Source organism: Artibeus jamaicensis, unplaced genomic scaffold (genome assembly GCF_021234435.1).
Source record: "Artibeus jamaicensis isolate MK-2021 breed Jamaican fruit bat unplaced genomic scaffold, CSHL_Jam_final contig_700, whole genome shotgun sequence".
NCBI classification, from domain to species: Eukaryota; Metazoa; Chordata; class Mammalia; order Chiroptera; family Phyllostomidae; genus Artibeus; species Artibeus jamaicensis.
Window position 1 is genome coordinate 6,029,215 of NW_026521930.1, and position 15,716 is coordinate 6,044,930.

General features: G+C 43.7%; 1 protein-coding gene across 2 annotated transcripts; it reads left to right on the plus strand.

The window, feature by feature from the left end:
• The first annotated feature begins 2,738 nt into the window (after positions 1–2,738).
• On the plus strand, positions 2,739–8,226 carry ZNF689 (zinc finger protein 689). Of its 2 annotated transcripts, XM_037134350.2 has the most exons (3): positions 2,742–3,420; positions 3,620–3,733; positions 5,272–8,226. In XM_037134350.2, exons 1-3 carry the CDS (start codon positions 3,216–3,218, stop codon positions 6,453–6,455), a joined length of 1,503 nt encoding a protein of 500 aa, XP_036990245.2. In that variant the 5' UTR covers positions 2,742–3,215; the 3' UTR covers positions 6,456–8,226. The 2 variants fall into 2 exon arrangements, with proteins under 2 accessions (XP_036990246.2, XP_036990245.2); XM_037134351.2 differs by lacking the exon at positions 3,620–3,733 and having other exon boundaries at positions 2,739–3,420.
• The last annotated feature ends 7,490 nt before the right edge of the window (positions 8,227–15,716 follow it).

A 15,716-nucleotide genomic window follows, 5' to 3' on the forward strand; every position in this document is an offset into this window, starting at 1 on the left:
TATGTGGCCTCTTGGTGTGTAGACTCCCTGGATCTTCTCCACCCTTTCTGCAGTGGATGGCCTTCCTTCAAGAGGAGCCCTGCTTGTCCCTGTGCCCAATGGGTCCAGGAATTTATACAGAAAGGCACAAGGGGCTCTGCTCTTATCAAGTCAAGAGTGTTTTTTTTTTCTCCAAAGTATTTCCCCATAATAAGAAGTATCTGATTCTGCCTGAATCCTAGGTTCTACCTTAGTGGCTCCCATCAAAATGGTCACAAGCCTGGTGTTAAAAAAACAATTCAACTGAGTAAATTTGAAGATCTAATTGGTTTTATTAAATGATTCAATTCATGAATTGGGCAGCATCTCATCTAGCAAGCAGAGCAGTATTCCAAGAAGTTACACAAAATGGAAAGGAGGCTGCGGTGAGGACATTATTAGCAAAAGGAAAACAATGAACCAGAAGTTCTTTGGAGGAAAACAAAAGTTCATGGTGACAGTGTCTTCTTATTGGCTGAGCTGCACACTTTCCATTGGCTGGGCTGGAAAATCTTCCCTTATTTGATACATCTTTCTGTTGGAGATGCAAGGTAAATCTCTTCCTGTTTGGGTAATTGAGGATCAGTGACTGGGCATGGAAAGCTGCTTGTACAGGCCTTCCCAACTCCAGTTTTAATTTATGTTTCCTTTATTAATTTTCACACTGGCCAAATGGGGCCTTTAGAGCCTAGGGCCAAAAAGGCTAGGCAGAGGCTGCACCTTCAGTCCAACCTTCCTTCTCAGCACTTTAATACCTCAGTATTTAATCATCTTTCCCATTCAATGTCAGCATCTTCTCCTTGTTCAGTTGACAGCACATCATTATTGTTTAAGCAGGGTGTCCACAAAGCAAGTCTGACTCCAGCCTCCTCTGTGTAGTCACTTTCTCCTTTCAAAATGAAATGTGCTATCCGTTTGACTTTTTATTCCCTTAGCAGCCTAAGTTTACATTGTTATTTCTCTAAACTGAGCTATGTGTAGACAGAAAGAGTGGGCAAAAAGCTATCATCCTGAAAACTACCAGTTTAGAAGGTCATTTACTTCTCTAGACTTATACAGAGTTCTCCAAAGTACAGAATGAAGCCCTTCGATATTTGGTACCAACCTACCCTTTCAGTCCTTCAGTTTTACCATATGTGTATCTTGTGCTACATTAGAAAGCAGCATCATTCTCTTCACACTCAGAACTTGCCTGAATTTCTGGCCTTATGCCAGAGAACTTTAACCACCATGGAATTCAGCTGTTTATAAAACAAATGGTATAATGAGCACCACTGCCCATCCCCTCATAGACCAAACTCATTTCCCATGTGATGCATCAGTCTAGAAAGTCATTAGGAGAAGAGAATCTTGTCTTACTCATTTGGGCAATCTTGACATTCTATTTGCTCTCCCAGTAGTTTGTTCAATAAAGTAACTATCCTTACAACAAAGGAGAACTCAATGGAAGATTTACTGCAGTTTTTTTCTACTTCCTCTTTTCAAAAATTATCCTCAGAATGTCTTACTGCCTATGTTATCTTTTTTTTTATCCTCACCCAAGGACATTTTTTTTTCATTGTGTGAAAGAAAAACATTGATTGGGTGCCTTCTCATATGGGCCCTGACTGGAGATGGAACTCATAACCTGGGTTATGTGCCCCAACCCAGAATCGAACCCACGACCATTCAGTCTATGAGGTGATGCTCTAACCGAGCCACACCTGCCAGAGTCTGCCTTTGTTATCTTGTGACTTTCTGTCACATTGTCTTTATTCCCTGTAAGTTTTGGGATAATGTTTTGCCCAAAGAAGGTACTTTAAAATATTAATGGATTGGAAAGATAAATGTGTATGTTACCAGCTGAGGCAAGAGATGTAGCAAATGGAATATTCTCCTGTTCCCAGCTCCCCTGGGCAATAACATTGAGTTGGTGTAATTGCATGACAACACACAGGAGTAGGGACACCCTATGGGGTGGGTGCTGACTGGTTACATCCGCAATTTTCCTTTCCTTTATGTCTTTCCCATACATGCTTGTATCATTCTGCTACTATTAGTTGTGATTTATATGCTTCACTAGATTGTTAACTTCATTCAGGGCGTGGCCCATAACTTATTTTTGTAACCCGGCCTCTCCTCACTGTCTACTACTATGCTTTGTACATTACATAAATGTTATGTAAATGTGTATGTGTGTGTGTGTGTGTGTGTGTGTGTGTGAGTGTGTGTGTGTAGAGCTACGCAGTAGATTGAACCTGAAAAGAGACCAGGTGTGCTCAGGTGGATTCTTGAGTTTCCAAGCAAATTAAGATAATGGGAGGGAAGAGTGCCTAGTTCAGTGGCATGAATAAAGGGCCTATCAGCCCCACATTTAAATCTATTCCTCTGCCTTACTAGCAGTAACCCGCTGAGAGCTTTCCTCAATAGTGGAACCAGGATGATACCATCACCTCACAGAGTGGTGGCTAAGAATAAATAAGATAGAATGTGTACTGTATCGTATATGGTACCCGGACAGAGGAAACGCTGTTAATTCCCTGCCCGAAAGAGCAACAAGTTGAGAACCCAGAGGCTTTTCCACCTGGGTTGGTAGGAGTGGCTTCTTCGCTCAAATCCACTCCTCCTTCTGGTAGGCAGCGCTTGCCGCTGAACTGGGGCGGGTTGCTAACCCCGGGCCACGTCACGGGTGTAAGCCTCAAAACTCAGTCACAAGACACCAAGGGGCCGGCTTCTTGCCCTACGCTTGCGTTGGCTTCGTTCAAACAGGCCGCTTTCGTCACCATCCAATCAGAACGCTCGATCTTCGGCCACCGCCCAATGGGCGCGTGGAATGGGAGGAAAGAGGGCGTGAAGCCTAATCGCAGCGCCATCACACTTGAGGGCAAAGAGGTAGGAAGCCGGCATGGCGCTCTGGTCAATAAAATCGATAGCTGGAAGCTGCCTGTGTTCCAGGCAAAGGCAGTGCAGTAGCAGCGCCGCCATTTTCCCCGAAGGCATCTTCCGGTACCTTTCCCCCAAGTTTGAGCAGGAGTTTCCTGAATAACAGCGAGAGGTTTCCGTTAGTAGTGCAGGCGGTTGATTCCGATTCCCTCCTGACCTGCCCTGGGCACACTCAAGTCCCAGTCCGGCGGCGAGGCGGCGAGTCCCAAATCTCGTGGTCCGCCAGGGGCCGAGGCCGGAACGGAGAAGTTTGTGGAGTCGGTTTCTCGGGTCCAATGGCACCGCCTTCGGCTCCGCTTTCCGCAAGGGGAGCAGGAAAGGCCGGACCCGGCCGGAGAAGGGGAAGGAAACCAAGGGCTATGAAGTTCGCGGACGTGGCCATGTACTTCTCCCCGGAGGAGTGGGGTTGTCTGCTGCCCGCGCAGAGGGCCCTGTACCGGGACGTGATGCAGGAAACCTACGGCCACCTGGGCGTGCTCGGTGAGGCCCGGCCCAGTCTGCTTCCGCGGGGCGAAAGGGTTGGAGGAGCTTGGCGGTTGGGGGGCAGAGTGTCCGGGCTCCTGGCCTGCGACCAGGTTATGTCAGGGGAGGAGAACGGTGGCTTGGCAGAAGATGCACCGGGTAGATATTTATCTAGAGTTACGTATGAGCTAGACCTCTGATTAAGGTTTTTCCCCAGGGTGCGCAGGTCCCAAACCAGCCCTCATCTCCTGGTTGGAACGAAATACCGATGACTGGGAACCAGCTGCCCTGGATCCACAGGAGTGCCCAAGGGGGGTAACAGTCCAAAGAAGTGAGTGAAAAAATGCTGGTGGAGGGCCTGCAGCTTCTGATGACTCAATCCAGACTTATGGTGGCTAGGAGTACCCATGACCCATGTTGCAGGGCTCCGGCTTGCTGAGTTCATTTCACAGTTTTAGGGTTTATGATGGTGTTGGGTCGGTCCACCACACAGAGATTCACATATCAGTTTGCACGCCAGTGATCTGCAGTTCTGTATTGTGTAAATGAATCAGTGAGCTTTTAGAACAAGCTACTACCCTCCTGTCTCCTTCCTAGGATCCCCGCCCCCAGCGGCCTTTGAATTTGGTTCTGACTGGGCAACCCTATACCTCTCTTGAGTTTTCTGTGTTTAGTTAAAGGGACCTCATGGAGAATATGGCTGTTTGGGGTGCAGGGGCCTCTTTCTGCCCTTCTGGCAGAACCCTGATCAGTTCAAGACACACTGCACTCCCCTCAGGATCAAGCAAGGCTCTGATTAACTCCATTCAGGTAGAAGAGCCCCAGATTCACCACAGGGGCAGATGGAACTGTCTGGGCTGGAGTTTCTATATCAGAATCTCCAAGGCCAGGACTATCTAAGATTCATATCTTACCATGGCATTTTCTTACTTAAAATCATTCAGTTTTTGCTAAAGTGGGTTGCCAAATGGCTGTTGGTTATATCTAGTCACTTGGGGAACTTGATAAAAATACAGATTCTTGGAACCCAGCCCAGAACTAGTTACTTAGTGTTATAGATGTCTAGGAATGTGTGTGTTTTGATAGCCCCAGTTGATTTTGATGTACGCTTAGGTTTGAGAACCATTGGGTAAAATATAGTTCAAGGTCCTTACTGCAGCGGTTCTCAGAGTGTGGTCCTCAGACCGGTAGCAGCATCACTCCGGATCATTAGAAATGTGAGTTCATGGGCCCTACCTCACACCTGCTGAATCCAAAACTGGGAGCAGGACTGCTTCAGGAGCTAAGGCCCTTCAGTCTGCTTTGGTAAACCTTCCAACTGATTCCGATCACACTAAAATTTGAGAACCATTGGCTTAGAGGGCCCTATGACTTAGTTGCCAGCTCATAACCTTGTATCCACTTTTTGTCTTATACTTAACTTTTCAAAAACTTTTTAAAAAGATTTTACTTATTTTTAGAGAGGGGAAGAAAGGGAGAGCAATATCAATGTGTGGCTGCTTCTAGCTCACCCCTCACTGGGGACCCAGCCCACAACCCAAGCAAGTGCCCCAGGCTGGGAATCCAATCAGCAACCCTTTGGTTTACAGGTCGGCACTCAATCCACTGAGCCACAACAGCCAGGGCAAAACTTTTAATTTTTTAAAGTTAGTTAAATCTCCAAGAAACCTTCCCAACTTCTCTAGGCTGGGTTTGGGGCTCCTGTAATTCCCTCCATATTTTCATAGCAGGGTATTACACTAGTTTGTCTATGTCACTAACACTCCCTGAAGATGGGCTGAGTGTATTTGTCTTATAACCTGTAACACTGTAATAAGCAAGAGTAGTAGCCCAGTATTTGTTAAATTAATTTCTCCTGTGTCCCTGTAGAAACCAGAACCAGAAAGAAGACTGAAGAGAAGGAAGTATTCCCACCCAAGGAGGCACCACGGAAGGGGAAGAGAGGGCGGAGACCCAGCAAGCCCCGACTGATTCCCAGACAGACATCTGGGGGTCCCATCTGCCCTGACTGTGGTTGCACCTTCCCTGATCACCTGGCTCTGAAAAGCCACAAGTGTGCCCAGAATCTAAAAAAGCCTTACCCTTGCCCAGACTGTGGGCGCCGCTTTTCTTACCCATCCCTGTTGGTTAGTCACCGGCGGGCACACTCTGGTGAATGTCCCTATGTTTGTGACCAGTGTGGCAAGCGTTTCTCTCAGCGTAAGAATCTCTCCCAGCACCAGGTTATCCACACAGGGGAAAAACCCTACCATTGCCCTGACTGTGGCCGCTGCTTCCGTAGGAGCCGGTCCTTGGCCAATCACCGGACCACACATACGGGTGAAAAACCCCACCAGTGTCCTAGCTGTGGGCGACGCTTTGCCTACCCATCCCTGCTAGCCATCCACCAGCGCACACATACAGGAGAGAAGCCCTACACCTGCCTTGAATGCAATCGTCGCTTCCGACAGCGCACCGCTCTTGTCATCCACCAGCGTATCCATACTGGTGAGAAGCCATACCCATGTCCAGACTGTGAGCGGCGCTTCTCTTCGTCCTCTCGTCTTGTGAGCCATCGGCGAGTACACTCTGGGGAGCGTCCTTATGCCTGTGAGCACTGTGAAGCCCGCTTCTCTCAACGCAGTACACTACTCCAGCACCAGCTCTTGCACACAGGAGAGAAGCCCTATCCTTGCCCGGATTGTGGACGTGCCTTCCGTCGGAGTGGCTCCCTAGCCATACATCGCAGCACGCACACCGAGGAGAAGCTGCACGCGTGTGATGACTGTGGCCGTCGCTTTGCTTACCCCTCACTACTGGCCAGTCACCGGCGTGTACACTCAGGCGAGCGGCCCTATGCTTGTGACCTGTGTTCTAAGCGTTTTGCCCAGTGGAGCCACCTGGCCCAGCACCAGCTGCTGCACACTGGGGAGAAGCCTTTCCCCTGCCTTGAGTGTGGCCGTTGCTTTCGCCAGAGGTGGTCTCTGGCGGTCCACAAGTGTAGCCCCAAGGTCCAAAACTGTAGCCCTAGATCTGTTATAGAGGGACCCAGTCAGAAGGACAGTGCCCTTTAGAATGGGAAGAACTGTCTTAAGTTCATTTCATTTCATAGAGGGGCCCAGAGAAGGGAAGAAGAAGCCTTAGGTCACACAGGGCAGATTCAGTACTATAACTCATGTCTCCTGCACAGACCTGAACTTGAGTATATTCCACCATGCTGGCTGCCTTATTCTGTCTAAAGCAGATAAGTCCCACTGGGAGAGCTGACATCTTTTGCTTAAAGTTTAACAAGCTACCCTACCCTAAAATTTCTATGTGTGGACATCAGGGTAAAAGTTCTCCCCATATATTTTAGGGTCTGTCTGCCTTTCAAACTTGCATATAGGGAATACCTGTCCCCTTGCATGCAGACAGGAGGATCTCAATAGGTGGCAGGATGTTACCCTACTCTGCCTCTTCCTCTGTACCAGGTTTGAATAACTGTGTTTAGCCCCCTTCTTACAACACTCCTGCCAAGTGGTTTTCTACCCTAACTTTAAAACTCCCTTGACAGGGAGCTCACTACCTCAAAAGGCAGGTCATTTCATTGTAGGATAGCGGTGATCTTTAGAGCATGGTTAAATGGCACAGTCTTCTTCTCTGTAAAGCCTTGCCCAAAATATGTTTAATTCTTCTACATGTCAGCCTTTCAGATAACTTAGTCACAACTACTTTGTTGTTTTCAGCATTAATTTGGTCAAGCCTTCCTTAGATAGGGTTTCAGTTCCCACATATAATCTCCAAACAGGTGCTGGTTTTTCACTATCCCTTTTAAAGACTCTTACAAAAATAAGCCACCATACCTTCTTGGTCTATAGTTGTTTTAACAGCTCTAAATTGCATTGGATTTGGGAGGAGTGCAGCACTGTACCAGGGGTTTATTGGGTTGCAGACACCCAAATACCTAAGGTTTTTTTTTTTTTTTTTTCCAAAATCCTGATTTTAGAAACATCAATCAGTTGCCTTCCATATGCGTCCTGAGGACCAAATCTACAACATTCTGGTGTATGGGATGATCCTCCAACTAACAACCACCCAGCCAGGGCCCTAAGCTTTTTTAAACCACGTGCTATGAAGCTAAGTTTTCTGTACCCTGTGTATGGAAAATTGGTTCAAGTCGGTTCTGGCACATAAGTGCAGTGAAGTTTGGGAAAAGATGGATCTTAAGGAAAAGCAGGGACAGTATGGGCTAGCAGCAAGAAGTGAAAAAAGGACCAGCTTGTACTTTACCTGGTGGATTTGCATTGGTTCCTGGCATCCAGTGGTGGGAAAATCCTTCAGCCCAGAACCTTCATGAGCTGTCAGTCAACTTTTTTTCCCCCCATAAAATGAGGTGAGGTCATTCAAGGAGGGTAGAAAGTTAGGTGATTACATATAAAGCAGAAAGAGTATACAGAGTTATTGTGTTCATGCCTGCCCCCTCGCATAAGCTCCAGAAGTCTGTGTGTCTTAATTTTTGATTTGCTTCCATGGCACCCACCCCTGAGTAGGTAAGTGCTCAGTAAAGCTTTACTGAATTGAATGAACAGTCCTGTCACTTCACCTTGGGTAGCTGCACCAAATTGGAATTTCCATACCTGACTTGTCTCATTCCAACAGCTGGAAGGGGTCATCCTACTCCTGTTGCTTTCAGTTCTCCTGATACCAGCCCCAGAGTGGGGGAGCAGCTGGGGAACCCAGCTTTTGTGAGTACCTCTGTTCTGATATTTAGCAAGTTGCATTGTAAGAGTTTCTCCTTGGATGATGAGCTACCCCAAGGCAGGGGTCAGACCAGATTGGGTCTCATTAAAATGTCTGTTGAATGAATTTGGTTCCTTGTGGAATTTTTGTAATATGTAAATCTAGCTCCTTGCTAGGTAGAAATTTTTACAGTTCTGATGGAGACCTGCCCCACCCTAGCAGAGACCTATTAGATCTGCCTAGAACCATGTTTTAAGACTGGCTCTTTCCCCTACTTTTATCACCAGGTCGACCAACTATTTCCTTACCTAGGAATTTATAACTTTCTTTGGGCCTGATTGTAACTCATTGCAACTTGGGAACCACTGGTGGCCAAGTTCCATTGTGTGGTCTATGGAGGGCACAGATGAGAGACAACTTCTAGGTTTCAATGCCAGGGTCCATTTGATGACTAGCTGTATCTTTCAAGTAAATTCCCCCTTCTGCTTTAGGTAGTTTGAGTTTCTGTTACTTGCAACCAAAAGAATTAACTAATACACAGTCCCAATATGGGTTAGTCTCCCATCTGCCTTTATGCCTGTATATGAATTATGAAGAAAATTTTCTGATACCTTTTCTGATCTCCAACCTCAGTTAAACCTTCAGTATCACTTTAGTCTTCCATATATCGTGAGCCAGTGAGTACCTTCTCCTTCACTAAGAAAACAGAGGGTATTAGATAGGAACTCCTTCAACATTCCTCTCCTCACTCTGACTCCAGATTTACCAGTGTGAACACTCAGACTCATTTGCTTCTACCCTACCTCAAGAAAGCCCCTCATATGCAATGCTCATCAACATACCTGTGCCTGGTACTCATCAACTGCCTCCTAGGGGATTTTGCTCCATCTATTATTTTTCTCTTTCCTCTTAGTTTTATGATTAGAGTTCCTCTCACATGGAACACACACTCCAGCCAATAAACATGCTAAAATCTATCTTTAAACCATAACTTTCCTTCTGGCCTCTGTCCCCATCTCCCATTTTCACCTAAATTTCTTTTTTTTTTTTTTTTAAGATTTTATTTATCTTTAGATGGGAAGAGAAGGAGAGAGGGAGAGAAATATCAATTTATGGTTGCCTCTCATGTGTCCCCTGCTGGGAACTGGCCTACAACCCAGGCATATACCCTGACTAGGAATCGAATCACAGTTGTCTGGTTCACAGGCCTGCGCTCAATCCACTGAGCCTCACCAGCCAGGGCTAGGCTAAATTTCTTGAAGCAATAGCCATTATGTTTATTCTTTTAAAAAATATATATTTTATTGATTATGCTATTACAGTTGTTCCATTGTTTTCCTCCCTTTTATTCCACCTCCCACCTGCATCCCCTGCCTCCCTTAGTTCATGTCCATGGGTCATATAAATTCTTTGGCTTCTCCAATTCCTACACTATTCTTAGCTGCCTCCTGTCTATTTTGTACCTACCAATTACTCTTATTCCCTGTATCATTTCTCCCATTCTTTCCCCCTCCCCCTCCAGCTGATAACCCTCCCTGTGATCTCCATTTCTGTGGTTCTGTTCCTGTTCTAGTTGTTTGCTTAGTTTGTTTTTGGTTTTGTTTTGTCTTTTTTAGATTCAGTTGTCGATAGTTGTGAGTTTGTTGTCATTTTACTGTTCACATTTTTTATCATCTTTTTCTTAGATAAATCCCTTTAACGTTTCATATAATAAGGGCTTGGTGATAATGAACTCCTATAACTTGACCTTATCTGGGAAGCACTTTATCTGCCCTTCCATTCTAAATGATAGCTTTGCTGGATAGACCAATCTTGGATGTAGGTCCTTGCCTTTCATGACTTGGAATGCTTCTTTCCAGCCCCTTTTTGCCTGTAAGGTCTCTTGAGAAATCAGCTGATATTCTTATGGGAGCTCCTTTGTAGGTAACTCTTCATTTTTCTCTTGACACTTTTAAGATTCTCCTTATCTTTAATTTTGGGTCATTTAAGTCTTGATGTGTTCCTCTTTGGGTACATATTCTTTGGGATTCTCTGAGCTTCCTGGATTTCCTGGAAGTAAATTTCCTTTGCCAGATTAGGGAATTTCTCCTTCATATTTTTCAAATAAGTTTTCAATTTCTTGCTCTTCCTCTTCTCCTGCCTCCCCTATGATTTGGATGTTGGAACATTTAAAGTTGTCCCAGAGGTTCCTAAGCCTTTCCTCATTTTTGAATTCTTGTCTCTTCATTCTGTTCTGGTTGAATGTTTATTTCTTCCTATTGTTCCAAATTGTTGATTTGAGTCCCAGTTTCCTTCCCTTCACTGTTGGTTCCCTGTACATTTCTCTTCATTTCACTTTGCATGGCCTTCACTTTTTCTTCCATTTTGCAACCATACTCAGCCATTTCTGTGAACATCCTGATTCCCAGTGTTTTGAACTGTGCATCTGATAGGTGGACTCTCTCTTCATGCTTAGTTCTCTTTTTGGAATTTTGATCTGTTCTTTCATTAAGGCCATATTTTTTGGTCTCAGCACAGCTGTTATAATGTAAGGGGTGGAAGGTTAAGTATTCCCCAGAGTGGGTCAACCCAGGTCTTGCATTGTGGTGCTGTCTGGGGGGAGGGGTCAGAGGGAACAGTGCTGCTTGCCAGGCTCTCGGCCAGCTTTTAGTCATTTCCTCTGCTACCCACAAGCAAATTGGGCCCTTTTGGTGCTGATTCCCAGGTGGGTGGGTTTGTGTATGTTCCAGGACCCTGTGGGTCTCTCCAATGAACTCTCCTGTGAGGCTGGGAGTTTCTCCTGCCACCGCACCCCCACAGGTTTTTACTGCTAGAGGTTTTGAGGCTTTATTTCCCTGAGCTGGAACCCTGGGTTGTGGGGTCTGTTTCACTCCCCAGTTATTCTTCCCAGTTATCAGTACGCAAATGTGGGACCGCCTGGTCTACCAGCGACCACCTCACCCACCCTGGTCCTCCAGCTTCCAGCTTGCTGTGTGTCCTCTGCACCCCGGCTGCCTGTCTGTGCCCTTCCAGTCCAAATGAATGTTTCTTCTTAACTCCTTAGTTGTCAGACTTCCATACAGTTCGATTTTTGGCAGTTCTGGTTATTTTCTATTTTTAATTTGTTTTTGTCCTTTTGGTTGTGCAAGGAGGCAAACTATATCTACCTACACCTCCATCTTGGCCGGAACTCATTCTGTTTATTCTGTGGCCAACTGTAATAGTATTACAGCCACTTTGTTGAGTATTTATGGTATACCATTTACTGTGTTAAACATTTTATGTACATTCCAATCTAATTTTTACAAAAAAACCCATAAAGTAGGTGCTAGGACATGCTCCTCCATGGGTTTCCCGGGTTGCTACCTATCTTGCTGAGTATGCCAAAAGTGCAAGGCCCTGCCTCAAATTCTCAGGCTTTAGCCAATTCCAGATCTAGAGATCAAATGAGTGAGGGGAGGCTGAGTACTATTGGTTACAGACCATGTTACATTGGCAAAAACATACAATAGATGTTCCTGGCCTTTTCCAAATGTATGTGCAGCCATTCACCAGGGTGCCTAGAACTGATAAATAAATACAGTAAAGTAGCAGGATACAATGTAAATGTTCAGAAATCCATTGCATTTTTATATATCAATAATAAACTACCAGAAGGGGAAACTAAGAAAACCCATTAACAAGTGCATTAAAAAATACACCTAGGAATAAATTTTACCAAGGAGGTGAAAGACATGTTTTCAGAAAATTATAAGACACGGAAGAAAGAAATTGAAGAAGTTACAAGTAAAAGGAAGCATATACTCTGCTAATGGATAAGAAGAAATAACATTGTTAGAATGTCCATACTACCCAAAGCAATCTACAGATTCAATACAATACCTACCAAAATACAAGGATGTACTTCAAGAATAGAACAGCCCTGGCTGCTGTGGCTCAATGGATTGCACATCAGCCTGCAAAATAAAAAGTTGCTGGTTTGATTACCGGTCAGGGCATGTGCCTGGGTGCAGACCAGGTGCCCCATTGTCGTCCAGGTGCCCTGTTGAGGGCATGTTAACCAATCAGTGTATCTCTCACACATCAATGCTTCTCTCCTTCTCTTTCTCTCTCCCCTTCTCTCTAAAAATAATAAACTCTTTTTGAAATGTTAGAAAAAGGACTGAATAAATAATCCAGAAAATTTATATGGAACCACAAAATACCCCAAATAGCCCCTGCAATCTTGAGAAAGAAGAACAAATTTGGAGGAATCACACTACCTGATACCAAACTATACTACAAACCCATAGTAATCAAAACAGCATGGTACTGGCATAAAAACAAACAGATCAATGGAACAGAATACAAAGCCCAGAAATAAATGTATGCCTATAGGGCCAAATACTAAAGGAGGCAAGAATATAAAATGGGGTAAAAACAGTCTCTTAAATAAATGATGGGAAAATTGGACAGACACATACAAAACAAACAAAACTAGACCACCTTCTTACACCATATACAAGAATAAACTCAAAATGGGCTAAAAAATGTAAGACTCCAAACCATAAAACTAGAGGAAAACAGGCAATAAAATCTCTGACATTTCTCTTAGTGATAGTTTTTCCTGATACATCTCAGGCAAGAAAAGAAAAGGAAAAAAAAATAAACAAATGGGACTACATCAAACTAAAAGTTTTTTAAAAAAGACTTTATTATTTTTATAAACGGGAAGGGAGGGGGAGAGGGAGAGAAACATCAATGTGCGGTTGCTTCTCACACACCCCCTTACTGGGGACCTGGCCCACAACCCAGGCATGTGCCCTGACAGCAACCCTTTGATTTGCAGGCTGGCACTCAATCCACTGAGCTACACCAGCCAGGGCCCAACTAAGAAAGTTTTTGCACAGAAATAGAAACCATCAACAAAATGAAAAGACTACTCACTGAGTGGGAGAACATTTTCCAATGATACATATGATAGGTTAATATCCAAAATGTATAAAGAACTCATACAACTCAACAACGAAAACTAAACAGTCCCATTTAAAAATTGGCAAAGGACCTGAATAAATATTTCTCTAAAGAGGACCTACAGATGGCCAATAGACTAATGAAAAGATGCTCAACATTGATAACATCAGAGATATGCAAATTAAAATCACAATGAGCTATTACCTCAGACCTGTCAGAATGACTATCACTAATAAATCATTAAGTGTTAGTAAGGGTGTGGAGAAAAGGAAATCCCCATGCACTGTTGGTAGAAATGCAGATTGGTGCAGCCACTATGGGAAACAATATGGAGGTTCCTCAAGCAATTAAAGATGGAACAACCTTATGACCCAGTGATTCAACTTCTGGATATATATCTGAAGAGACCCGAAACACTAATTTGAAAGACTATGTAAACCTTTATGTTCATTGCAGCATTATTTACAATAGCCAAACTATGGAAGTGACCCAAGTGCCCATCAATAGACGAGTGGATAAAGAAGCTGTGGTACACATATACATTACTTTGCCATTAAAAAAAAACCAAAACATGAAATCTTACCATTTGTGACAGTGTACTAGAGGGTATTATGCTAAGTGAAATAAGTCAGTCAGAGAAAGAAAAATACTATATGATTTCACTTACATGTACAAAATAGGCATGGAGATGTAAAATACAGCATAGGGAAAATAGTCAATAACATTGCAATAAGTATGTATGTATGGTGCCAGTGGGGTGCTGGAAATATCAGGGGGGACACTGTATGCTGTACACCTGAAACTGGTACAAAATATCAAAGTACTGAATGTATACTGTAATGGAAAAAAAAGGTTTTAATACATGACAGAGCATTTTTAAAAATCTGCCCATAGACCACATTTGCTGATATTATCCATTTCACTGACAATACTCTTCAAAAAAAAAAAACTGGGAAAAAGCAAGAAAGAAAAGTATTATTAATTTCTTTGAATTAAAACTTAACAATCAACAATCAATATAGAGATATCCTGACCAGCGTGGCTTAGTTAGGCATCATCCTACAAAGTGAAAGGTCAGCAGTTCAATTCTGGTCAGGGCCCATGACTGGTTGCAAGTTTTGTTGCAGGTCAGGGTATGTCTGGGAGGCAACAAATTGATGTTTCTCACACCCATGCCCCTCTCGCTCTCTCCCTTCCTTCCCCTCTCTCTCAAAAAAAAAAAAAAAAGTCATAGAGAAGTTACTGGTTTGGAGGATACCACTGAAAGCAAAAGCAGAAAATGCTGACATGCTGATTTGAAAGTTCATGTTAATATGTTTAGGAAAGAGACAGAAGCACCTAGAAGATACCAAAACAGGGTCAGGTCCTTTTGCTTGTAGCTGTTGCCATGTTGTAAGTCTGTGTTCCTGGTCCTGCTGCCAACAACGAGTCAACTAATAACAATGAGTCATTCTTGCAAATAAAATAAATATTATACTCACAGGATACTTTGTACAAATCCTGAGTGGTGTTCAAGAAATACGGTTGGAAGCAAAATAAGTTTGTTTTAAAAATTACTATGAAGGGTGCAAAATTATAATTTTTTTGTGGTAAAATTGACCATTTTAACCATTTTTAAATGTACAGTGCATTCACAATGTTCTATAACCATCACCATTATTTTTAGAACTTTTTCATTACCCCAAATAGAAACTCTGTACCCATTAAACAATAAGCAATTACACAAATGTTATATTTGTAAATTTTTTTTAGATTTTATTTATTTACCTTTAGAGGGGGAGGAAAGAAGAGAAATATCAATGTATGGTTGCCTCTCATGTGTCCCCTGCTGGGAACTGGCCTGCAACCCAGGCATGTGCCCTGACTGGGAATCGAACCGCGATCCTTTGGTTCACAGGCCTATGCTCAAACCACTGAGCTATGCCAGCCAGGGTGATATTTGTAATTTTGATAGTTATTAACAAATTGCTTTCCAAGGAGGTTGAATAAATGAATTTATGCTATCAATAACAATATACAGGAATTCCTCTATATACACCTTTAATAACAGTGTATCATTCATTCCTTCATTCCACAGTTATCTTGGGCAACTGCAAAATGCCATGCAATGTTCTAGAAGATGGAGAGGCAGTAGTGCACAATACAAAGTCCTTGCCCTCATGGAGATTAGAGACTATAAGGAAAAGGGAGATGCTATCAGGAAGTAGTCAGTGCAATATGAGTGGATGAAAGTGATGAAGGTATTATTTTGGATAGAAGTACCAACAAACTATTTTTTAAAATATTTTATTTATTTATCTTTAGAGGGGAAGGGAAGGAGAGAGGGAGAGAAACATCAATGTGTGGTTGCCTCTCATGTGTCCCCCACTGGGAACTGGCCTGCAACCCAGGCACGTGCTCTGACTGGGAATCCAACCACGATACTCTGGTTCACAGGCCTGCGCTCAATCCACTGAGCTACTCCAGCCAAGCCCCCAACAACTTTTTAATCCTTGTTCATCTGATAGGTGAAAAATATTATCATGTAAGTTTACTTTGCATTCTCTACTGCAAGGAATAATATGAAATAATACTTTTTCAGCCCTGGCTGGTGTGGCTCAGTGGATTGAGTGCTGGCCTGCAAACCAAAGGGTTGCCGGTTTGATTCCCAGTCAAGGCACATGCCTGGGTTGAGGGAGGTCCTG